The 27,433-nt window shown below is 42.4% G+C and overlaps 1 protein-coding gene across 3 annotated transcripts in view; it reads right to left on the minus strand.

The window, feature by feature from the left end:
- Positions 1 to 27,433, minus strand: part of THSD7B (thrombospondin type 1 domain containing 7B) — a 733,398-nt gene that overhangs the window by 38,469 nt on the left and 667,496 nt on the right. For all 3 annotated transcript variants that reach the window (XM_039494616.1, XM_039494617.1, XM_039494618.1), the window contains 2 exons: positions 16,532 to 16,665; positions 15,120 to 15,273 (listed from right to left, as the gene is read on the minus strand). In XM_039494616.1, the coding sequence (XP_039350550.1) occupies positions 15,120 to 15,273; positions 16,532 to 16,665 (288 nt within the window). The remainder of the gene's footprint in view (positions 1 to 15,119; positions 15,274 to 16,531; positions 16,666 to 27,433) is intronic.

A 27,433-nucleotide genomic window follows, 5' to 3' on the forward strand; every position in this document is an offset into this window, starting at 1 on the left:
AGGCAGGAGGGAATGACTTGCAATTAAAAAAATTAAGGCTGGTATTTTCAAAGCTCCCTTTTGCACCTGAGTACTCAAATCCCATGGAACATCAATGAGATTTGGATACCTAACTCTTTTAGGAACCTTTGAAAATCCAGCCTAGAAGAATAAAATATTTACAGTCTGGTTAATCAACTAGGATGGGTATAACAGTGTGTGAGTAATTGAGAGGTATAAATAGTAAACACTAAGAAGGAAGAGGGATTAGTTAGGGTGATACACAGCAGGCGTGATGTAAACAAACATTTATGTTGCATACCAGGAAAAACTCCTAATGGTGATATTATTAGTATCATAATCACTAGCTGTTTAGAGCATTAGGTCCTGCATTGGGATCCACTAGTGCAGACTTCTGTACCTGTTAGTAGAGTCACAGTGATGTCAGTTGGACTTTGCACATGGGTGCAGAGTGCACATTAGTGGGATTGGAAGGGAGACTTAAGCAGCTCTGCAAACGTATAAGCGTATGTATACCAAACACGTCCCCACCCCAAAGAGCTTACCATCTAAACTAGACTAGAAATTATCCGAGGAAAACAAACTAGGGTCTGGTCTACACTGGGGGGGGATTCGAACTAAGGTACGCAAGTTAAGCTACGTGAATAGCGTAGCTGAACTCGAAGTACCTTAGTTCGAAGTACTTACCCGTCCTCACAGCGCGGGATCGAAGTCCGCGGCTCCCCCGTCGACTCCGCCACCGCCGTTCGTGGTGGTGGAGTTCTGGAGTCGACGGGAGCGCATTCGGAGTTCGATATATCGCGTCTAGATGAGACGCGATATATCAAACTCTGAGAAGTCGATCGCTACCCGCTGACCCGGGCGGGTAGTATGGACGTATCCTAGGAATAATTCCTGGAAGGAATGGATTTTGAAGAGGCAGGCTAGGGATACACATGAAGAGAGATTGATGCAAGATCAGGGGCCACAAAGCTGAGAGTGAAGGAGATGAAAGGAAAGAGCGACTATTGGGAGTACAGGGAGTGAGAGGAGAAGAGGGAGGGAGCTATGAGCAAGGACAAGTTTTCATATGGTCTTAAAGATGAAGAAGAGGCACTTGAATTTGATCTCATAAAAGAAACAAAGGAAATTATTCAGTTTTACCTGGAGGTGAAATGGTTGGAAGGGCTGAGCAGGAAGATGAATTCAGCAGCTTTTCAGGATGACTGGAGATAAGAGAGGAGGGTCAGGCAGGAGATGGTTCCTCTGATTAAGGGGAGTGAAGCCCAAGGCATGGGCAGAGATTTGGATAGTGCAGAAAGAGGGGAAAGGATAGTATTATAAAGGAAGAAATTATAAGATATCATGAGTGCTTTGCTCTGAAATGCTGTTCTGTGAGAATGTTAGAGTCCTCATAATTTGAGACATCTGTCGCTAGGCTGGAGAAAGCAGTAGGAAATATACCCAGGGAAAAACTCGGTTTTAGCAGGAGATGGATTAGATAAGACTTAACAGTTTTCATTCATTGCTAATATATATAAATTTATATTTTTCATACAAAAGTATTACTGAGATTCAACAGCATCTTACAGAGTTTCTTCTCTTCTGACAAATCTTAGTCCATTAAATAGATGTCATAACTGAATGTCTTTTCAAAGAGTTTGTTTTCTCTCCTAGTGTTCCAGTAATAACTATTATTTTCTTTGATCAAAGATTAATCTTCTTTTTACTAGTTAGGTAAGTGATTATCCCTTGGTAAGATAGTCCAGTTGGATTGTGCCCTGCATGAGCTTGTGTTTCTTGTAGAGAAAAAGAATTGTAACTTGAATCTACACTATAATTTGCATTATATTTGTACTGATAAACAGTGGTTTCTTTCCACACAGTGGGCTACTGGTGGGTGTAAAGCTGAAAGGTAGGGAGGGGAAAAAAGTAATGCAACCAAAAGACTGCAGATTCAGGGTCTGAAAACAAGATATGTTGTTATTAAAGTACTTATGGGAGTTGTGTGCCTAACTACTGTATATGCCTTTAAAAATCTCCTTTTTCATGTCTACTATTTTTTTATACCATGTAGTTACATATCCCAAGAATAATATTTTTACCCCAATTCACTGTGGGGGGGAGGGAATTATTTGTAGGTGAAATATTTAGCCTACAAAAATGAAGGCAGAGCTGGGGCTTAATTGAAAACCCTTTACAGACAAGTTCCAAGACAAGGTCCCTGACAATCCAGGCACTTAATCCTGCTTTCACTGAAACAAACGGTAATTCTGGTCTTAACTTCAATGGTAATAGGCTCAGGCCCTAAAATTAGGGTATGTCTACACTGCCCGTTGGATCGGTGGGCAACGATCGATCTAGTGGGGATCGATTTATCGCATCTAGTCTAGACATGATAAATCAACCCCCAAGTGCTCTCCCGTCGACTCCTGTACTCCTGTGCCATGAGAGGCGCAGGTAGAGTCAACAGGGGACCGGCAGCAGTCAACTCACCGCGGTGAAGACACCACGGTAAGTCAATCCAAGTATGTCGACTTCAGCTACGTTATTCATGTATCAGAGGGGTAGCGGTGTTAGTCTGGTTCTGTAGAAGCAGCAAAGAATCCTGTGGCACCTTATAGACTAACAGATGTTTTGCAGCATGAGCTTTCGTGGGTGAATACCCACTTCTTCGGATGCAAGTAGTGGAAATTTCCAGAGACAGGTATATATAAGCAAGCAAGATTAGATCAATCACGGAGGATGAGGCCCTGTTCTAGCAGTTGAGGTGTGAAAACCAAGGGAGGAGAAACTGGTTCTGTAATTGGCAAGCCATTCACAGTCTTTATTTAATCCTGAGCTGATGGTGTCAAATTTGCAGATGAACTGGAGCTCAGCAGTTTCTCTTTGAAGTCTGGTCCTAAAGTTTTTTTGCTGCAGGATGGCCACCTTAAGATCTGCTATTGTGTGGCCAGGGAGGTTGAAGTGTTCTCCTACAGGTTTTTGTATATTGCCATTCCTAATGTCTGATTTGTGTCCATTTATCCTTTTCCTTAGAGACTGTCCAGTTTGGCCGATGTACATAGCAGAGGGGCATTGCTGGCATATGATGGCATATATTACATTGGTGGATGTGCAGGTGAATGAACCGGTGATGGTGTGGCTGATCTGGTTAGGTCCTGTGATGGTGTTGCTGGTGTAGATATGTGGGCAGAGTTGGCATCGAGGTTTGTTGCATGGATTGGTTCCTGAGCTAGAGTTACTATGGTGCGGTGTGCAGTTGCACCATCTACTCAGGACACTCCCTACACTAACACCGGAACAAATCAACATACCCTTAGAGCCTCGACCAGGGTTATTCTATCTACTACCCAAGATCCACAAACCTGGAAATCCTGGATGCCCCATCATCTCGGGCATTGGCACTCTCACTGAAGGACTGTCTGGATATGTAGACTCTCTACTCAGACCCTATGTTACCAGCACTCCCAGCTATCTCCGTGACACCACTGATTTCCTGAGGAAACTACAATCCATTAGTGACCTTCCAGAAAACACCATCCTAGCCACCATGGATGTAGAGGCTCTCTACACAAACATCCCACACACTGATGGAATACAAGCTGTCAGGAACAGTATCCCTGATGATGCCACAGCACAACTGGTTGCTGAGCTCTGTGCCTTTATCCTCACACACAACTATTTCAAATTTAATGACAATATATATCTCCAGATCAGTGGCACCGCTATGGGCACCCGCATGGCCCCACAATATGCCAATATTTTTATGGCCGACCTGGAACAACGCTTCCTCAGCTCCCGTCCACTCACACCCCTTCTCTACCTACGCTACATTGATGACATCTTCATCATCTGGACCCATGGGAAGGAGACTCTGGAAAAATTCCACCACGATTTCAACAGCTTCCACCCCTCCATCAGCCTCAGCCTGGACCAATCTACACGGGAGGTCCACTTCCTAGACACCACGGTGCAAATAAGTCATGGTTACATTAACACCACCCTATACCGAAAACCTACCGACCGCTATGCCTACCTTCATGCCTCCAGCTTCCATCCCGGGCACACCACAAGATCCATTGTCTACAGCCAAGCACTGAGGTACAACCGTATCTGCTCTAACCCCGCAGACAGAGACCAACACCTAGAAAATCTCCACCAAGCATTCTCAAGACTACAGTACCCACACGAGGAAATAAGGAAACAGATCAGCAGAGCCAGACGTGTGCCCAGAAGCCTTCTACTGCAAGACAAACCCAAGAAAGAAACCAACAGGACTCCACTAGCCATCACATACAGTCCCCAGCTAAAACCCCTCCAACGCATCATCAGGGATCTACAACCCATCCTGAACAATGATCCCACACTTTCACAGGCCTTGGGTGGCAGGCCAGTCCTCGCCCACAGACAACCTGCCAACCTGAAGCATATTCTCACCAGCAACTGCACACCGCACCATAGTAACTCTAGCTCAGGAACCAATCCATGCAACAAACCTTGATGCCAACTCTGCCCACATATCTACACCAGCAACACCATCACAGGACCTAACCAGATCAGCCACACTATCACCGGTTCATTCACCTGCACATCCACCAATGTAATATATGCCATCATGATGCCAGCTATGCCCCTCTGCTATGTACATCGGCCAAACTGGACAGTCTCTAAGGAAAAGGATAAATGGACACAAATCAGACCAGTTTTAACTGTGTTATGAGCCATTCATCATAATCTTCATGAAGATGTAAATGTTCTATACAATAACATAACTAGTCCATTATAATATAAATGTATTAGCCTATACTGTTCATGTGCAGCTTTCTGTACACTGTAATTTTTTAAAAGGCACTGATATGTTCATTCATCCTGTACTTATTAAAATAGTTATTCTTTCCTCACTGATTTTCAGGCAAACTTTAAAATAAAGCAAGAAACCTGGACTATACTGCATAGTTATATAAAAGCAGACACAGGAAATGTATTTGGCAATAATTAGCACTAATATGGTGCTTTATACTTTCAAAGCACTGTACAACATCTCTTCCAGGTACATTTTCCTCATTTAACAGGTGGGAAAACAAAGAGCGAGAACAAAACTTCTGACCTCATTTATATCGATGCAATTTCATTGATTTCATGAGGGTGGCATGTGTGTAACTGCAGGCAGTATTTGGCCTAGACAGGCTAAGTGATTTGCCCAAGGCATACATAGTTAGTGGCAGAGCTGAAGTTAGAAATCCAGTGTTTCTTGCTACCACTCCATTACTTAAACTGCAGAACTTTGCACTCATTTATCCACAGGTACAGCGCCAACAGAAATAGTGTAAACTTTCCCCATAATGTCCCCTGACTAGAATACTTCCCACCCTCCACTTGGATAGCCCATCTCTAGTTTTGGAAATATAATTCCACATCTATTTAATTCTTTACTCCAGTCTCTGTGTCTTGAAGCCTCTGAACAGACTACTGATAAAGGTATCAGTTGTGATGAAAACGTTACTAATGTATACCGTTGTTTATCAAGAACAGAAATGAGACCACTATTTCATTTCCAACTGCCTCTGTAGGGAAAGCATTTCCAGTCACCACCAATTCAGACCTGTCATCTAAAATTAAAGCCCATGCCAAGTCTACAAGCCAACCACATCTCTTGCTCCCACTTTTAAAATCAGTCGGTATTTAAACACTATACAGATTTAAGAGAATAATAACTTAATTGTTACATATATGGCACCACCATGTGGAGAACAACCACTGAAGTAGGAACAGCTGCTCTCACTGAGTATATATGTAACCTTGTATAATTAACTAATTTCAGACTCTTTATTGTAAATGCCAACAGCTGAGGCAAACAAGGAGGTCACTCAGATCTGATATGGGGGCTATGGCTGTTATCAGCATGATAGCAGAGAGCTAACGAAATAAAATTGAGATAATTATTCCAGGGACTTGCAGCACAACTTGCATATTAACTCAGCTTAAAATGCTTTGATGAATTCAATTGAAGTCAATTAATTACATTTCCAAGTCAGATGAATACACAGTCAAGACACTGTAGGTACTGCATGTTATTTGATCACTGAATATTTAACAGAGATGGCAGAGTTTCAGTTTCTGGACTGTTTGGCTAGTTCTTTGAGCAATCAAATGATGTCTGAACACATTATTGTAACTGGAACTAATATGAAATCTCTAAAGCCAAATGCAAATCAATCTAATTTCTTAATGGTTTTTCAAAACAGGCAAGCTTCAAACTGTTTTTATTTTGAAATGAATTAAAGCCTTCGCGTTGAAACTACATGGATGTTCCTTAGTTACAAAGAAGAAAACTTTATGGGCCAGAAGACAGTCTTCAACCAGTGGAAGCCATGTTTGATTTACTCCTTACTGATAAGAGAACGTCAGAATAATAGGGAAGCTTAGAATAAGTAACTTTGAACTCACTGGGTTCAGCAAAGAAAAGAATGGAATGATAGAAAGCAACATTTGGGTATTAGATTTCAAAAAGGCACATTTTGGGTAATTGAGAAAGGTAGCATACAATGGGAAGAAGTATTAAAATCCGCCACTGAGCAGTAATGGTGGGAAATCCCTATAGGCGATCCCTAAAGGCACTATAACCAAAGTACAACAAGCTGCAGTTCAACTGGAAAAAACGAATGCAAGATGGAGCTGCAGAAAAATCTGAAATGAATCAAAACCACACTGGAAACAGAAAAGGGAGTGAGCAAACAAACACAAATTCTTAGAATCAGAGGAGGTGTCCAGAAAAGAGAAGAGCGGGGGAAAAAAATCAAAGTTTATGATAACCAAAGAAGTATAACTAAGACCTTTTACAAATATATCAGGTGAAAGAAGTATTGAGGAGTCCATTATTTGAGCACTGGCCACTTTCAAGTCCGACTGATTTCAAGAGGAGTCAAGGGCACACAGTGTCTTGAAGGTTAGGAATCCACAAGAGGAAGAGGACATATAAAATTATATTGAACAAGATACTAAAAAGTACACCACAGGGAACAATCCTTCATTGACAAGGAATAGACTGGATGGTCTGCAGGGGTCGGCAACCTTTCAGAAGTGGTGTGCCGAGTCTTCATTTATTCACTCTAATTTAAGGTTTCACGTGCCAGTCATACATTTTAACATTTTTAGAAGGTCTCTTTCTATAAGTCTATAATATATAACTAAACGATCATTGTATGTAAAGTAAATAAGGTTTTTAAAATGTTTAAGAAGCTTCATTTAAAATTAAATTAAAATATAGAGCCCCCCGCACTGGTGGCCAGGGCCGCCCAGAGGATTCAGGGGGCTTGGGGCAAAGCAATTTTGGGGGCCTCTTCCATAAAAAAATTGCAATACTATAGTCTCATGGGGGCCCCTGTGGGGCCCGGGCAAATTGCCCCACTTGCTTCCCCACACGAGCGGCCCTGGGAAAAATAAACCTGCATCTCGGCACAAACCCAGTTTTGAGAAAACTTCTTTACAAGGTATCACTGGTTCTCAGAATCAGCTAGTGCTAAAAGGCACTAAAGTGCATTAAAAGGGTTGGACAAATATTTTCCGTCAAAACCTTTTCTAGATCGAAAACTAGGGTTTTTTTAAAAAGCAGAAAAAAAATCATGTACAATGTCTGCTTTCCTTCAAAATTTGTTGTGTTTTTTTTAATTGAAAAGCTGAAATTAGTCTGCCAAAACCTGAATATGGTTTGGGGTTTCAGAAGTGTGTGGCCAAATATTTGCTGCTTGCTGTGTTTGATTGTTTAAAGAAACAGTAAAAAATTCTGCTTAAAAAAATCCAAAGCTTTTGAACCACCTCAGCTTGTGACCAAACACCTGAGCCCATCCAGTCAGAGATTTTTCCAGGTTTCTGATACTCTGCTGGCTTCCTTGACTCATATCTGTCTCCGTAACTTTGGGTTCATTTAGGTTAGAACATAAGAACAGCCATACTGGGTCAAACCAAAGGTCGATCCTGCCCGGTATCCTGTCTACTGACAATGGCCAATGCCAAGTGCTCCAGAAGGGGTGAACCTAACAGGTAATGATCAAGTTCTCTCTCCCCTGCCATCCATCTCCACCCTCTAACAAACAGAGGCTAGGGACACCATTCATTACCCATCCTGGACTTAACCTCCATGCATTTATCTGTTTCCTAGAGACTGGCTCCATGGGGTCCCTCACAAACTGGAGACAGTTACTGTGGGTTTGTCTTTAGTATAGCTTATGTACATTCTCCACGAACTGAACATTTGAGCTTGTTCCAGAATCTGGGATGAGCCTATGTTGTGAAAACTGACATGCTCAAAATAGCACCTGCATGTGAATGGACAGAGGGTGCTAAAATTAAATTAACCCAGGGGTTCTCAAACTGGGGGTAGGGACCCCTCAGGGGGTCACAAGGTTATTACTGGGGGCTGTGAGCTATCAGCCTCCACCTCAAACCCCGCTTTTTATTGCATTTATAATAATATATTAAAAAGTGTTTTCAATCTATAAGGGGGGAGGGGTCGCACTCAGAGGTTTGCTATGTGAAAGGGGTCACCAGGACACAAGTTTGAGAACCACTGAATTAACCCCTCTGAAGCCTCAGGGAATGCAGGGGACGGGTCTCCCTTGGTAGGGTTGGGAAGGAGGTAGGTGGTGCAGGATATTGCTCTTCTCATGTGATCCCTCTCCCAGTGGCTAATTTTAAATGAAGCTACCCTCCCTGACATGAATCTCCCTATGGCACTGAAATTAAATATAGACGATAATTTTGGCATTTGAGAAAAGTGAAAGGGATGGTAGCCCTAATGGAAAAGCTAACAGCTTGGCTCTTCTGCAAGCCTCAAACTGCTGAATGAGCTTTAGGGTAGGGAAGGCTGTGCCTCCCGAACAGCCTGGCCCTGCCCCCTATCTGACCCCCACCCACTTCCTGCCCCCCCGACTGCCCGCCCCCCTCAGAATCCCTGCCCCATCCTGCTCCTTGCGCCTCACCATCCCCCAGAGACCCCACCACCACCACCACCACCCCAGGACCCCACCCCTGCTCCCTGTCCCCTAACTTCCCTGACCCCTATCCACCCCCCGCTGAGTCCTGACAGACCCCCAGAAGACCCACGATCCAACCCCCACATTCCCTGTTCCCTGACCGCCCCCCCCACCTCTGCCCCCTCCCTGTGCCCTGACTGTCCATGGGACTCCCTGCCCCTTTATCCAACCCCCCCTGGCCCCGCCCTCACCCGGAGCCTCACCGCGTTGTGTCCAGGAGCGTCCCTGAACAGAACAGCAGTGCAGCGTGGATCCGTCGGGGCCTGAGCTCCACCCCACTCAGAGCCGCGTGGTAACGGGGCGGGGCTGCGAGCTCCAGGCTGAGTGGAGGGAGCTGAGCTCAGCCTGGAGCTCCCAGACCCGCCCTGTTACCACACGGCTCTGAGCGGGGCGGGGCTCAGGCCCCGCTGGAGCCATGCTGCAGCGCTGTCCAGAGACACTCCTGGATGCGCTGAGGCTCCGGGAGAGGGGAGGGGCCGGGGCGGGAGCCTCAACCATTCTCTTGGGGGTCCCCAAGGAGCCCAGGGCCTGGGGCAAATTGCCCCACTTGCCCCACCCTCTGGGTGGCCCTGCCGGTGGCCAAGACCTGGGCAATGCGAGTGCCTTGAAAACCAGCTCGCGTGCCGCCTTTGGCACCTGTGCCAAAGGTTGCCTACCCCTGGTCTAAGAGATCCATGTCCAACTGCTATGATTCTGTGAATCTCCTACTGAAACGAGTTTATTATCAATCAATATCCAAAGCACTTGAATTCAAGAAAAGGCAGTACATCCAGGTGCCTGGGAAGGAATTCTACCATGATAAGAATCATAATCAAGTATTTTTCAATCTAAGACTCAAAAGGGTGGGTCATTTCAGAGATAGCTATGACATGGTGGCCATTTAGTCCTGTCAACTGCTAAGAAGTTCATGAACACTGACAATTCTCAAGAGAGCCACAAATATCATGGGGATGGAGAAGCAACTCTTGTGAGTCTACAATTTTCCACAATACTTTCTGGCAACCTGTCTCACAAAAATCTATCACTAAATGTGTGTGAAATATTTCAAACCATATATATATATACACACGCACACACACACACACACACACACTAAAAGGCTTGTCTGAGTTTTTTTCTTTTGCATTTTGAGACAATCTCAATCAAAATTTTGATAAATATTTGAATAAATCATGTATCCAATTTCTTGAAATAGTTCCATTTTTTAAGTGAAAACGGTCTTGCATTGAAAGCCAAAAACTTGTGTTTCGCACATTTTCCATTTGAAAACAGCCATTTTGTTGCAATTTTGAATAAAGCAAAACTGTGAGGGTTGAAAATTGTATTCAACAAAACAGCAGCCTCTGTTGTATATAATTCTACCAAACAACAGTTTTTAATTTCACTTAAGTTTAGCTATGACTGTACTTTGTCCTCTCAGAAATCAGTATAAACCTCAACTTGGTCATCGTTTTCAATATCTTCTTTAAAAGGGCTCAGTACTGCACGACAGCAGTCAGTGGAAGTTTTCCCGTTGATTTTAATGGGAGGAAGATCAGGCCGCATATGTATAATTTTGACAATCATGCTTTGCCTTGAGAGTATACTAATGGATCCATGATTAATACATTTGCTATCCCCTATTTTAAATGTCTCATAATCTAACCCAAAATCATTTAAAATAATTTCACAGTTCTACCACTGAAATTTTTTTGGTGACCTAAATGGAATGAGAAAATATTTCAGTTCATTTCTTTGTGGACAGCTGTCCACACTACAAAAACTGCCATCAGAAACAACAGTAACTGGCAGCAGTGTTGGCAGTATCAGTAGGGAGCCCATGGATCTGACATACTTTGAAATGAAAATATGTTATCACTCCTAGACGAAGATTGTTTGAAATATGTTGGCTGAAGTGTCATGAGGAAGCATGCATCACCATTGTCCATGCTGTGCTTATCCTGTGGGTAAATAAAGGTCACAATAACAAATACCTTCACTTTGTGCATACAAAATATTTGTGTGTACACTTTACACATTCAAAAGCTATTCACATGCAAATGTCTGCACCTGCAAAACTTGGGCACATGTATGTATAGGTGCATATGCAAGAAGCATGGTAGTGGCCTTGCTGAAAACGTACCCCTTAGTATCTCAATCTAATGTTTTTTATTGGTCACTCTGTGTTCACATACACTACAACCACCTCCAATTTCTTTATGTCTGTCGTCAGCAACACCATTGTCAATATGAGCAACTATTCTAGAAATTTGTAAAAACCACAGTGATTTGCTTTTCACTCTTTGATAGAGCCTTGTTTACTCTGTAGTGTCCAAACTTATTTTATTCCAAAAGTGGTGCCGCTATAGAAAATTGTCAGAGCCTAAGTTTGTCTGTCAACTAGTGCTGTTAATAATTTGCATCCATATAACAACTTTCATCAAAGGATATCAGTGCATTTTACAATCACAATTTAATTAAACCTCCAAGCAACTTGTGAAGAAGGTGTTATTAATTATTATACCCATTTTAGAAATGATTAAATTGAAATACAAGGAGGTTAAGTGATTTTCCCAAGCTCACAAAGTGCGTCAGTGAACAGAAATGAGAACTGAGGCATCCTGATTCCCAGTTCTCTACTTGAATCATCATACTCCCTATCTTCCTATAGTATTTGCTTTTACTGAAGTACCTGTGATACAAACCAAGGTATTCTAGTTCTACTCAGGATCCTCATCTCTTCAAAGTCTCCAAAGTGGTCTCATAGTTCTGTTAGGACTGGTGAGGCACAGAGCACTTCTTGCATGGCACGGAGGGCTTTGAACTCCCACTGAGCCAATGTCCTTTGACTATGGGGCAAGTGACAAGTCCTGAGTTCTCATTTCATTTCTCCGACTCTGACACTTTGGGAGTTGAGGGCATTCAGCACCTAAAATGCCTGTTATTTTGCTTAATAATGAAATATAAGTAGGATTTTCAAATGTGCTCAGCGCCGGCCTCGCTCTGTTCTCACTGAAGTTATCACTGACTTATATGAGAGCTATATTAGGTCAATAGTGAACAATTCTGAAAAATTTACCCATGAAGACCAGTGCCCTCTTTGCTGTTAAGAAACAGAGCTGTTTAATTATCTGTGTTACTCAAAATAGCATAGGAGTTGAATGTCTTGGTGACTCTCTAAAATGCTTGAAGAAAAGGATCATCTTCATTTCACAATTTACATCAAGTATTCAGAGTCCTCTGTGCACAGATTTCAGTCTGAGTTAAGACCTCACAATATGCATGTTGTCAACTAGAGATACTGAAGTTATACCTCAAAGACCTGGATAACTCCTGACACAGGATACCCATTTAACTGAAGTCAGGATGGATATTTAATTACGGTAGTACAGCTGCCCTGGAAGAGGTTTTGCAGGGTCAGTACTAGAAATTTTGTTTCACTGGTGCTGTCATGTAATTTTTGTAGCAGTGTGATCAGAAATGATATCTTCTCACAGTGGTTAAAAGTTGGAGGTTTTTTAACCTCTGAGTTTCAACACGCTCATCATAAAAGGTGACATGCATTGCTTTTTCCTAAAATAATCCTTGTCCCCACCTGAAAGAAAACCTGATGTCTATTTCTGTTCTTTGTAGCACAAAGTTTAAGACCTCATGCGTTTGGCAGTTCAAAATGTTATGACTGAGACTTGGTCCAGCTTTTATTCCTTAGAACCCAAAGTACCGTCTCTACCACGGGAATCCTCTTTCATGTCACCACTTGAATGGTTGGCTTAGTGATAGAGCTGAAAACTGAGTCTCTGTTTGATTAGTAGATTGTACTTGGAACATCATTTAATAAGTCTCAGACCCAAACAAGCTACTGCCTACACTTAATATTCCCACCCATTAGTTGTCATTAGTTTGTTAGGCAAGCTGTATACACAGTTCAGGAATATAAATCCAGAACATAATTCCTAAAGCTAAACTCCCTGCTTTTCCTTCACTGAAGTGTATTTAAACTAACAATATATTTTATCTAGCTTGTATAGTTTCTTGGCCAAGATTCACAACGCAGGAGGACTAGCTGGCTCACCAGCCAGGACGCTACACCACAATCACACTCCACAGTATTTCCTCCCCTGTGCAGATTTTCCCCAACCTAGAACCAGACACCTGCCTCCTTACTACAGAATCTCCTCACACAGATCCTTGTGCTGGTCGTAGTGGTGGGTTGGTAGTATTCATAGGCAGGGCCGGCTCCAGGGTTTTTGCCACCCCAAGCAGCAAAAAGGGGAGAAAAAAAAAGCCGCGATCGCGATCTGCTGCTCTACCGCTGCCGCTTCAGTCTTCGGTGGCAATTTGGCGGCTAGTCCTTTGCTCCGAGAGGGAGTGAGGGACCCACCGTCGAATTGCTGCCGAAGACCCAGACGTGCCGCCCCTCTCCATTGGCTGCCCCAAGCAGCTGCTTGCTGGGCTGGTGCCTGGAGCAGGCCCTGTTCATAGGTGCAAACAAATCTGATCCTGTAATTCTTATTCACATGAGTAGCCCCACTGAGCATGTGGGACAACTTATAGTAGTAAGAACCATGTTTGTTAGTTGCTTTTGCAAGATCAGACCTCACTTTATAAACTCTTCAAGACAAAGACTCATTATTTTATGTCTGTTAAGCACCTATATATAGGTGCTTCACAGCAAGTGGGTAGCATAACTTTTAAAAGCAAACAGTCTGTTCAGTAAACTGAATTGATGCTGACACTTCTAATGCCCTAAAATTTCTTGTTTAGCACCTTCCAATGGTGAGTCTGTCACACAACATAGGACAAAAGGGAAACATTTACAGAGTTGGTCATTCCATGATAGCACAAACAACAACTAATTCCATTCCTGGAAACACTCGCTGGTGAAGAAAAAGACATTTCCCAAGACTAGCTGCTGCTATCACAATGGGATTTTGAAAAGCTATCCAAGAAACAGATATGGGTTTGGAACAAAGTGTTATACTGCATCAAAGCCCTGCTGCACTAGAGGTAAGTACAGGAATGAAAATACAATTTTTATTTGACATGTCCCCATGTGGAAGAAGAGAAGCTTGCCTGACTGTGCAAGGAAACTTTCTGTGCCTGCAATAATGGAAACACATGCTCAATCGTTGATCACACTTTTGATAATGAACCCTGTAACACAGGGACAATGTTTATCTGTCATTTAAGTACAGTGCTCTCATATAGGTAAATTACACAAGACAGGTATGTTACAAAACCTGTCTTGATTTTTCTAAGTTAAAATAATAAAGTAAAGCTGGGCAATTATTGTGTGAATCATAACACTGGTGAGTGAGAAACACTGCTATGTCATACCCACCAGGACCAGAAATTTGCACAAGATTCAGAGTTTCCTTCCATCTTTCTCTGGGAGGGAGTGTTTGGGGGTAACGTCATGGATGTAGGGACACTTACAAAGGGCATTTTGATAGTGGCCTGTGCCTTTGCGCAATTCACAGTCCTCTCCTTTCCTCATGGCACTATAGCTCAATCATGCAAGAATGGGCTTCTCACTAATTGCTGTCCCAAACACTGCCTCAAGAGTGTTTAAAGATGTGGAGAAGGAACCAGTGCCAGATAATGCAATTCTCTGCAGGTTTGAGGGGGGAAAAACAGTCATCTTCTCAGCCCCAACCTTGCTTTTCCCAGAGCCAGGTGGCTCCAGTGCTATGATTGACCTGTAGATACCTATGAGAGTTACATAATTCCCCTATAAAATACTTCCCTGTGCCCAGCAGAGATGGCCTTTCCTGGGATCAGGAGTCAGCAGGAGATATGCCATGGAGCTGCTGCTCTCTATCCTCTTTGTACCTGCTTTGGTACCAGTCCAAATGGAGGCGCAATCTGGCCATCTGTCATAAATAATCGCTATGTGTTTTTCTAATTAGTTTTTCTAAGGCAAAGTCTTTGGAGAAATAGCAGACATCTAAAAACATCAAGATTTAACCAGTCTGGATGTAGGATCCATTGAATTTGACTTCCCTTGGAAAGTCAGTTATCCTTGCTACTGAAACGTGTAAAGGGAGCCTAAAGTGACTCAAGAAGAGGAAACTGAGAAGCGGGCATGAAAACATTCCCTTAAGAGACACTGTAAAACCCATTTACCTGTGGACACTGGCTCCATTGTCCCCAGTCAGACATTACACACTCATTAGGGCAGTAAAGATTACACTTTTGGGCTTCATTAGGGATTTCAGACTGATCACACAGCATAATGGGCACAGTCTCGCCTTCACCATCCTCAGCAGTATTTACACATCTACAGGGAAAAAAATTAATAATCGATTACATCTGGTAGATAACAGCTTAATGTAGAGAACAACCGAGGTGCTTATTGACAACAGATCTGTATGTTTCCAAATGAGCCATTATATATATACACACCATGGGTCTGCACAGTAAAGCTGATCAAACTATTTGTTACAAATAATATTAATTATGAATTTAGAGAATTACTTTCAAACCTATGCTAACTCAATGCTGACTTCCTGTATGCATTTGTTATTTGTAAATATTTAATAATAATTGAATAATTTTAAACTATGGGATGCAAGCTTTAAATTTGACTTGTTGCTTTGTGTGAATATGAATATGAATAAATAATTGGTCACCTGTCACATGATATTGTTTCTGCTCCCTGACTGGAAGACAGTGTTTTAAAGAGGAGACTATGAGATAATAAACACACTTCCAGAATAAATTTTTGGAGGAATAATCACTAGTAACATTCATGAAAAGTTGGAGATAGAGGAATACTTTCCTGAATAATTAGTGGTTGCGTGAAATATTTGCAAATAATTAATATTACTCCATAAATCACAGTGACTGAATGTGGTGGATTTTATTTGAAAAAGATATTAGTGAATCAAAATTTTTTCCTTATTGTTATTTTGTTGTTTAGCCTGCTCTACTATACAGCTGGAATGTCAAAGGAAGAGTTCCAATATAGGCACTGTCTGACTTCAAAGAAGTCACGATCGTAACATTCTATAGGTGCTTGGCTGGCTGGTTCTTGCTCACATGCTCAGGGTCTAGCTAATCACCGTATGTGGGGTCAGAAAGGAATTTTCTCCAGGACAGATTGGCAGTGATCTTGGGGAATTTTTGCCTTCCTCTGCAGCATGTGGGTTCACGTCACTTTCCAGGATTATCTGAGCATATCTCACCTAATCATTTCCCAGCTTATAATAGCCTAGTCTCCTGCAGGTTGTAATATTTTGGTCTCATCTCAGTTGTTAGGTTAGTGTGCAGGTGCTGGATGGTGTTGGTGACCTATTATGTACAGGAGGTCAGACTAGATAATCTAATAGTTCCTTCTGACCTTTAACTCTATGACTATGAATAAAACTGCATCTCAGAGCAGCTTTGTCTGTAAACCTTTACATGTCAATGCACACCTCTTTCCACTTCAGAGATGTTGGACATTCACTTTCATAAGTCCAGTTACTTTTTCCCTATGAAAAAAAAAGTTTTAGCTTCTTTATATTTAAAATAATTATGCCTTTCTTTTCACGCACCTGATTTTTCTAGTTTGTATTCCGTCTCCACAGTGGAGGGAATTTTGTTCGCTGTTGATTTTGCATGGCGACCATGGTTCTACTACCCAGGAATACTGATTGCACTCAGTGTAACATGGGACTGCCTCATACACCTGCCAGGGAAAAGAATCAAAATGATTCATTTGAACCACTGAGTATCTCCACAGAAATGCCTTAGGAAAACAACAATAAAAAGGACAGCACTGAAAAACACCCTTGATTATATTTGTTATGCTAAAAATGGTGTAAAGGTTTAAATTCATTGATTCATTATTGACTTGCTGAAAGATGTGCAAATAGGTAATGAATTATATGGATGTAGCATCTCTAGAAAAAAAAATAAATAAAAAGCTATTTTCTAAAGCCTGAACAAGAATTCCATTACAATTTCATTTGCTCAGACTCCTCAACACAACATCTATCAGGTGTCCCTTCACACAATTATACAGCATATTGCATTCTTAGACGTCCGTTAAGACACTAACTGAAATATAAGCAGCATTTACTTTTTGCATTTAGTGTGTCCTTATAAGTCATTCGCTGTACAGAAATTAAATTTTATGCATTCTGAGCACTTTTTAAACCAAAAATTGTAAATAAGTTTTTCCTTAACAGCCACTTAACTTCCATATATCTCTCAGGCAAACACTATGGGTGTATTCATATGAACTCTGTTTTCTTCAAGTAAAGAATGCATCTGAAAGCCTGAAAAATGTTTACAACAGCTATTCAGACTATTAGTAACACTGTACTGAGAAACATTATATAAAAGTCTGTTTTTATGTTTAAATTAATAAATGTATTAACATTATTTTCAAGGAATACTTGAAAGGGCAGCTTCCTGTGCGTTTATTTTCATTGTATTTCACTGAACTTGGCCAATAAATCTAGCTTGCCTGCATAATTGAAGCTGAACTTTTAAGACACAGTGCTCTCCGTTGCTCATTATGAAACACAATACACCATGCTGGGGGAAAAAAAAAGACTGCATATAAGATATTGCTCTCCAGCACACCAAAATCTTCTTTGTCTTGCTGCTGGGGAACCGCTCTATTCTGACAATTACAATGTCCGTAACTCATACCTTTTCTTACAAAATGAGAAACTTTTACCACAGTGTTGTAGCTCACAATTTCATTAAAAAATGGCAGATGATATCCATGCATGTTCTGGCATTAACAATAAGGAACCCTTATTTGCAATATTTTTTTATTGGGGGGGGAAGAGGGAGACTAGAGATAAAGTACTGTATAATGGAAAACAAGATTGCTGCAGTGTCTGTATGTTGGTTGCAAATCAAATGAAAAGGAGAATATTTATTTTCTATTCCTACGGTACTTTTTAACAATGTGAGAAACTAATTTTAACTGTAGGCCTGTCTCCAGCTCTGTGTATACAGTGTTCAGGTTAAGCTGAAAGGGGCATGAGATAAACTGAAAAGTGGAAATATGTGAGGACAAAATGAAAGGAGACAGAGGAATGGAAGCAAGGATTGGTGAAAGGAAAGTAAGGCTTTAACTAGTAAAAGAATCACATTTCATGCCGTGAAAGCTGAAATGGGAAACGGGAGGGTCAGAAGCCAGTTGCTGTTAGAACAAGGAGGTGATAACTGCAACAAAGAAGTCAGCTTAGAAGGATGGGATAAGAGGAGAGAGATAAGAAGTGTAGCTATTTAAAAATAATAGAAATGAATAAAAATGGAAGGAAAAGCAACAAATCTCAGATTACTGAGCCTGTGGATCAAGGATGACAGGATATAACAAAGGCCCTACTTCAGGGACAATAAAAGTTTGTTCATGGGTGGTGTCAGGGTTCCTTCCCCACTCTGAACTCTAGGGTGCAGGCATGGGGACCCGCATGAAGACCCCCTAAGTTTATTTCTACCATCTTAGGTTAAAAACTCCCCAAGGCACAATTTCTCTCTTATACCTTGGATTAAGTAACACTGCCATCACCAAGTGATTTAAACAAACATTTAGGGAGGGCCACTTGGAGCCCTACCTTCCCCAAATATCCCCCCAAGCGCCTACACCCCTTTTCCTGGGCAGGCTTGAGAATAATCCCCCAAACTCCTACACTCCCTTTCCTGGGGAGGCTTGAGAATAACATCCTCACCAATTGGTACACGTGAACACAGACCCAAACCCATGGATCTTAAAACAATGAAGAATCAATAAGGTTCTTAAAAGAAGAATTTTAATTAAAGAAAAGGTAAAAGAATTACCCCTGTAAAATCGGGATGGTAAGTACTTTACAGAATAACAAAAGACTCAAGAACACAGAGGATCTCCCCTCTCGGCAAAACCTTAAAGTTACAAAACCAGTCATAAACCTCCCTCTTACACAAAGGAAAACACAAGCCAACATAAAAGTAAACTAACGCATTTCCTTGCTAAATACTTACTAACTTTATAGGACCTGGATTGCTTGCTTCCTTGATCTGTGTCCAGCAAAAGCCCAGAACAGACAGACAAAGCCCGTTTCCCCCCACCCCAGATTTGAAAGCATACCTCTACCTCGATATAATGCTGTCCTTAGGAGCCGAAAAATCTTACCGCATTATAGGTGAAACCGTGTTATATTGAACTTGCTTTCATCCACCAGAGAGCGCAGCCCCACCTCCCTGGATCACTGCTTTACTGTGTTATATCCAAATTCGTGTTATATTGGGTGGCGTTATATCGAGGTAGTGGTGTATCTTGTCCCCTCATTGGTCCTTTTGGTCAGGTGTCAGCTAGGTTACCTGAACTTCTTAACCCTTTACAGGTAAAAGAGGAATTAATCCCTTACAGGGTAAAGAGGGATTTTATGCTACCCTTAGCTGTATGTTTATGACAGGTGGGATGTGTTTTTTCTGCATATTTTTAAGCCTGAGTCATATTTCAAGCTCTCTGTGCACATAACTATGGGCCAGGTTCACTCGTGCTGATACACGGGGCTGAAAATTACACTTCCATGTAATAACCAACATACTAGTACAGAGCCATCATAAATAAGGGCAAGTGGCATTACCCTGGCACCCTTATCTTGGTGTTTCTGGAGATGGAGGAGGATAATTTTATGTTTCCAACTTCATCTCTCACCAGAGGGATGGGGGTCTTGCCCAAAGTTCAATATCAGCTCACATTGCACAGCAACTAGTGAATCTGAGTTAATCATGTCTTTACACTGAGGCACTGACATATACAAGGTTCAGGGATACTTAGATCTGTGGTTAGGGACCTAATATAAATAGTAAGACATTCCTTCTTACACATGTTTCAGAGTAGCAGCTGTGTTAGTCTGTATCAGCAAAAAGAACAGGAGTACTTTTTGGCACCTTAGAGACTAACAAATGCTCAAATAAATTTGTTAGTCTCTAAGGTGCCACAAGTACTCCTGTTCTTTCTTCTTACACATGTAATGAGTAGTCTAGCAGCAACAATACTGACATATTTTGCTGTACACTAACTCTAATTAATATTAATCTGAGTTACACAAGTGCAATGAGAAGAGAATATAGCCCTTTAATTACCATTTATTGGAGGGACTGCTAGTTTAATTAACATGCAGGAATGACAAATGTCCTTGCTGAAAAGTGTAGGGAGGCAAAGTGTGTTCCAGTGGTTACAGCAGGTGGCTTGGTGCCAAATTCCTTTCCTTCTATTCCTGATTCTGCCACTAACTCATTATTTGACGTTGGGCACAGAGCACCCCCAACAACTGAACTATCCAGGTGGAAATCAGTGTAGTGGTTCTGTTGTTACAGGATGTGCAGTCTGCACTCAGTCTGAACTTCCACAGAAGTTAATGGGAGTTTAACCTGAGTAAGGACTGATGGATTTGATTATAAATTACTAATTCATTTATAACTGAAAAATTGCTTAGGATTCATAGGTCACATCTAGTCAAAAATGGATGTTGAAATAATCCCATTCTTCTAAGCAGGCAGTGCTTTTCTAACATTCCTGCACCGTGTTTTCATGACCACCCAGAAATATGTATTTATGAACACAACCCCAACCTCACTCCAGACAGTGGACAGGAACGGTCTCCTCTTCCATCATTTCCAAGAAGTTGGGGAGTAGAATCATCCCTTTGAGAGGGTTTGAGGTTCACAACTGAGAAAGAGCTGAACAGATGCCACAGGGATGCCATCTCCTTCTAGCTCTCTATAGGTTTTTACTGTGAACAATAGGGTTGCCAGGTGTCCAGTATTTGCTTGGTCAAATAGGGACCCTGGCGGGCTCTGGTCAGCACCACTGACCAGGCCATTATAACTCCGGTCAGCGGTGCAGCGGGGCTAAGGTAGGCTCCCTGCCTGCTCTAGCTCCACACAGCTCCCAGAAGCAGCAGTATGTCCCCGCTCCCGCTCCTATACGTAGGGGCAATCAGGGGGCTCTACATGCTGACCCCGCCCCAAGCACTGGCTCTGTAGCTGCCATTGGCCAGAAACCATGGCCAATGGGAACTGTGGGGGTAGTGCCTACGAATGGGGCAGTGCGCAGAGCCACCTGACCATGCATCCACGTAGGAGCCAGGAGTGGGGGGGGGGGACATACCGCTGCTTCCGGGAGCTGCTTGAGGTAACAGCCACCCGAAGCCTGCACCCCTGATCCTCCTCCCACCCTCCAAACCTCTCAATCCTAGCCCAGAGCACTCTCCTTCACCCCCAATGCCTCATCCTCATGAGTATCTTTGAAAACTCATGGTGATTGGGGGAGGTCCCAGAAGACTGGAAAAGGGCTAATGTAGTGCCCATCTTTAAAAAAGGGAAGAAAGAGATCTGAGGAACTACAGGACAGTCAGCCACAACTCAGTCCCTGGAAAAATCATGGAGCAGGTCCTCAAGGAATCAATTCTGAAGCACTTAGAGGAGAGGAAAATGATCAGGAACAGTCAGCATGAATTCACCAAGGACAAGTCATGCCTGACTAACCTAATTGCCTTCTATGGTGAGATAACTGGCTCTGTAAATGAGGGGAAAGCAGCAGATGTGTTATTCCTTGACTTTAGCAAAGCTTTTGATATGGTCTCCCACAGTATTCTTGTCAACAAGTTAAAGAAGTATGCGCTGGATGAATGCACTGTAAGGTGGATAGAAAGCTGGCTAGATTGTTGGGCTCAACTGGTAGTGATCAATGGCTCCATGTCTAGTTGGCAGCCGGTGTCAAGCAGAGTGCCCCAAAGGTCGGTCCTGGGGCCAGTTTTGTTCAATATCTTCATTAACGATCTGGAGGATGGTGTGGACTGCACCCTCAGCAAGTCTGCAGATGACACTAAAGTGGGAGGAGTGGTAGATACGCTGGAGGGAAGGGCTAGGACACAGAGGGACCTAGACAAATTAGAGGACTGGGCCAAAAGAAATCTGATGAGGTTCAACAAGGACAAATGCAGAGTTCTGCACTTAGGATGGAAGAATCCCATGAACTGCTACAGACTAGGGACTGAATGGCTAGGCAGCAGTTCTTCAGAAAAGGACCTAGGGGTTACAGTGGATGAGAAGCTGGACACGAGTCAGCAGTGCGTCCTTGTTGCCAAGAAGGCTAACGGTATTTTGGGCTGTATAAGTAGGGGCATTGCCAGCAGATCGAGGGACATGATCATTCCCCTCTATTCAACATTGGTGAGGCCTCATCTGGAGTACCGTGTCCAGTTTTGGGACCCACACTACAAGAAGAATGTGGAAAAATTGGAAAGAGTCCAGCAGAGGGCAACAAAAATGGTTAGGGGGCTGGAGCACATGAACTATGAGGAGAGGCTGAGGGAACTGGGATTGTTTAGTCTGCAGAAGAGAAGAATGGGGGGGGGGGGATTTGATAGCTGCTTTCAACTACCTGAAAAGGGTTTCTAAAGAGGATGGATCTAGACTGTTCTCAATGGTAGCAGATGACAGAAGAAGGAGTAATGGTCTCAGGTTTCAGTGGGGGAGGTTTAGGTTGGATATTAGGAAAAACTTTTTCACTAGGAGGGTGGTGAAGCACTGGAATGGGTTACCTAGGGAGGTGGTGGAATCTTCTTCCTTAGAGGTTTTTAAGGTCAGGCTTGACAAAGCCCTGGCTGGGATGATTTAGTTGGGGATTGGTCCTGCTTTGCGCAGGGGGTTGGACTAGATGACCTCCTGAGGTTCCTTCCACCCCTGATATTCTATGATTCTATGATCCCCAGCCCCACCACAAAGTCTGCACCCCCAGCCGGAGCCCTCACACCCCTCACACACTCCAAACCCCTCAGCCCCAGCCCAGAGCTCCCTCCTGCACCCCAAATCCCTCATCCCTGGCCCCACACTGGAGCCCGCATCCCCAACCCAAGCCCTCACCCCCACGCCCCGACCCCCTGCTTCAGCCCAGAGCCTCCTCCCACCCCCTGAACTTCTCATTTGTGGCCCCACCCCAGAACCCGCATCCCCAGACCAGAGCCCATACCCCCTCCCACATCCCAACTTCTTGCCTCAGCTCAGAACCCTCTCCTGCACCTCAAAGCCCTCATCCCTGGCCCCACCCTAGAGCCCACACCCCCAGCCAGAACCCACATCCCAACCCATTGCCTCAGCCTGGAACCCCCTCCCATACCCTGAACTCCTCATTTCTGGCCCACCCTGGAGCCTGCACGCCCATCCGGAGCCCTCACCCCATCCCCGAGCCAGCCCAGTGAAAATGACTGGGAGAGTGATTGACAGAGGGAGGGGGATGGTATGAGCAGATGGACAGGGCCTCAGAGGAGGAGCAGGGCAGGGAGTGGGGCAAGGATGTTCAGTTTTGTGTGAGTAGAAAGTTGTCAACCCTAGTGAACAAACCAAAACAAGTCCTGTTCCCCCTGCAGTCCTGAGTTACCATCCAAACTTCTTCCCACAACTCTCCTGAGATTTTGCTCACTGGTAACTCAAAAGCACAACATGCCGGCTTTCCTTCAAGAGCACTTTTTGCTGCCACCTTGGCTAATCAACCCTCTTATTATTCTCCATGATGGCTTCTTTGTCTAACTGAATGTCTCTCAGATTTAGGATGCAGCTGTGGCCTTGGTTCTCTCTCTGACATCTCTATTTCCAGGTGTTCCTTCACCTGCTGCACCTGTCACAGTGAGTTAGGAGAACTTCAGTAGATTTATGCAGGCTCCTAGTGTCTGCTAACAGGGCAGGTCAACAGAACAGTCCATACCCCATTTCAATACATACTTTATACTCAGTTATATGTTCTAGGTCCTGTTCTGTAAACAGATGCAAGATTGACTTCAGTGGGATTCTGTATGGGTCTGCACTCAGACATTTCTTTACAGGATGGAGGCTGCTATTTGTAACTTTGATTCTGGCCTCACAAATGATGAAGTGCAACTTGGTCACAAGCTGTGCTCCTTGTCACAGTGGAACAGGATCATTTTCTAATTTCTCTCTCCTTGCTAGCAATGATATATTTTAATCAACGCTGATTTTTCTTTGTATCAGCAGGAGGGTCTCCAGGTCATATCTTCTGCTTATAGTTATAGTGTTTAAGAAGATCAAGGGAATGAACCTCATGATTCTGGGTTGCCCAGAGTGTGTGACTCAGCTGTGTTATTTTGTATGACTTACTGCCACTGGCCTTCATAGAGTTTGTTTAATTGTGTGTTCTCTGAAGCACTATAAAGCAGATAGTGAAGTCTGATCTCTGACAACCACCATCCACTCTCTCTCTGTGAAGTACAACCAAAACTATTAAAATAGTTTACTTAAATTGTTTTTCTAAATTCCCAGAGTTCACTGGATGTATGAAACCAAAGCACAGTGATAATATATTCACAAAACCCACAGGTGTAGAAATACACAACATTGCGCTAGCCACACAACCCAACTACTCAAGGAAAGGAACAAAAAAGGACAATGAATAGTTGTATGTCACCTGCCCCCTAGTGTCCTTTTTAAATATTGGGAGTTAACTGGAGTAGGTTCTTAAAAAAAAAAAACTTTCAATTTCCTTTACTTTTAGATCACAGGCCTGATTCAGGGGTCAGTTATGGGACTTCTGCCTCCCTCTGTTGGTGGAGAGGAGCTACAAGCCAGTGATAGCTGGACTAAGGATTTCCGGGTGGTGTAGAGCTGCCAGAATGGCCCTATGCTGCTCCCCCTTGCAGGAACTTGCTCGACACATTTGCCCTCTTCTAAAAATGAATCCAAACTAAACCTTTTGAAGTTTCTAAAATAATTGCTTCACTATTTCCCTCAATTAATTATTTATTATTAATTATTATTATTATTATTAATGTGTTTGGGCCAGAAGTGCAAAATACCACAAGAAATTCTGTTTTCATGGGGTGAAACTATGTCTCACTGAAATCAGTGGGAGTTTTGCCACTGCTTTAAATGGGGTCAGGATTTCACTTATGGTCTTTATGGCAGAATTAGAAGCAGGAAGCACCATACATCTTGTGAAAAATCATATACATTTGAGCTCCTCATCACTTTTTGCAGACTGAAGAGACTACAACAACTTGATTACAGATAAAGAAGAAGAATATATGGACGTTTTGGAGCATGAGCTTTCGTGGGTCGTCTGTTAGTCTATAAGGTGCCACGGGGCTCTTTGCTGCTTTTACAGATCCAGACTAACATGGCTACCCCTCTGATACAAGAATATATGGTGCTTTTATGATCAAACCTAAACTTTCTGAGGTTAATCTATAACTAAACTAAAGACCCTTTTAGGTCTTAACCATAAAATAGATCATTGGTACCTGAAGAGGTCCTCCTTCAGTGAATAAAAGGACATAAAGCTGCCTTGATTTGTACAGAATGAGACTATTACACCAGGGACTACCTTTTGCCTAAGAAATGTGAGCCCAGCTCCCATGGACCTCAGTTTTCAGTCTTAACTATTAAGTATTTTATTAGAATGAACAGAAACATTATTAATCAGTTCATTTCCTCTTGAATAAATGGTGCTGGAGAAATGTCCTAGTACATGAACATCTGAAAATAATTATGTGATGAGTTGGTAGGATTATCTTGTTTACTTCCTCAGAAGTTGGTGCAGAACAAATGTTAACTTACTTATCAGATCACCTAAAGAAATGGGTGCGCTTGCACAGGTGATCCGAATGATTAAAAGAAATAATGGCTATACTTGAGAGACAAAGGGCCTGCAGTTGCAGGGGCTCAGTACTTCTGAAAATCATAGTGACTTCATATTTCATTGAACATCAAGATTTATTGTCTGTCAAGGTAAATATCGACTTTGGCTTTGCATTAGTCAATATTTTAGCAGTCAGTAGATCTTGCTGTTTACCTCAACAGAAGTCAATAGCTGCTTATTATATTAGAACAACCAAACTGATCTCTGTAGCAGATGACTGGAACCCCGAGGACATCCTTTTTGTTATTAATTTTTATCAAAATGGAACAAATTCACCCCTGGTATAAACTAATTTCATGTCAATGATCTTGCACCAGGAATACACTAGACCAAATATGTTTAAATAGCCAGAACCCAAGAAATAAAAATGTACTTTTAAACTATGGAGACCACCAAGAATAAAACTAAAAAGCTGCATGTGCCACATAATCTAGTTCTGTAGGGGAGTGAGCTGATTTGCTCTGATTTCCAAAGGCACTTGATGGCAAGGAAGTCTGAACTTAGATATTAAGCACCCCTATTGAGACTTTCCAGCAGGGTTTTCACTTTTTTTATCCACTTTACGCTCTTTCCCCCAGTGCCCAGAGTTCAAGAGGAGGCAGCTGTTAGCCTGAATTGTGTTGTAATGACTCTTCTTTTGTTACAGTAAAAATCCATGTAGAGCCCAAATGACTTTTTAAAATCTGAACTGCAGTCACTATGGCTTTCACAGACAACTTGACATGATTGGGACTACAGCAAATTGGGAACTACAGCTGCTGTGATGTTTTGTAACCTCCACAGGCACAGTCTGCCTGTCACAAAAGTGGGGGTATTACAAAGTACAGTGTGAGCTCAGCCACATAGTGATTACCTGCAGTTCTGATTTAGGTGCAGACCTTGAACAATCCAAGTTCATCCAAATTTCATGAGAATTTCCTTTTTGTTAGGTGCTGTATTTACCAGTATGAGAAATAATGTTTGTCTCAGTTAGGAACTAGCACATATTTTGTCTTTTGGCTTCATTCAACTTCAGACAACCCGGTTTAAAAAAAAAATCAGTTTCTCTGGCTTAATTTATTCAGGCCGCAAATTGGCAAAGCACCCTTAGGTGCTACAGCAATACAAATAAATAAATAATTATAAACAATATTCAGGTAATTACTGGTCTTAACTGTTTTCCTGAGCCTGGCTGAATTTAGGCATGTTCTTAAATGCTTATCTGAATTAGGGCCGAATTGGGCTATATATCTGCAGGGAGAATATTACCGTATCAACAAATATTATATCAATAAATGTAATGCTGAATGACAACACTAAAAGTGTCAAACTTAAAATACTGTGTAAGGATAGTTTGCATACTCACCAAGACTTCTGAAAATATATCAGCCATTTATGTTTTCAAAGTGTTTGAACAAATCATTTTTAGGCTATGGCTTATTTGCAAGCTACTAGTTGCAACCATTTGCTGTTTGTTATTCAATATCTGGGTTGTATAGTGAGTTGTCTCAATCATATGGTATTGTTTCTGCTCCCTGATTGGAGTCAGGATTAGAACCAACTAAAAGAAGTGAATAATTCATGGTACAGGATTTTGGAGAAATAATTGTTAACATTTGTGAAACTATTACCATTCATGGACTTTTTCATATAAATGCTGGTGATTTGTCCCAATAATCCTACATTGCATGTTTGAAAAAGCAAAACAAATAAAGCACATTCATTCATTAATATACACCTGAAGTAGGAGCTGACTAGCCCTTATGGTAAGGATCAAAGAGGATCACTCATAAGCTTAATAAAGGTTACTAAAAGCTCA

The sequence above is a fragment of the Mauremys reevesii genome, linkage group 11 (genome assembly GCF_016161935.1).
Source record: "Mauremys reevesii isolate NIE-2019 linkage group 11, ASM1616193v1, whole genome shotgun sequence".
In the NCBI taxonomy this organism is placed as follows: Eukaryota; Metazoa; Chordata; order Testudines; family Geoemydidae; genus Mauremys; species Mauremys reevesii.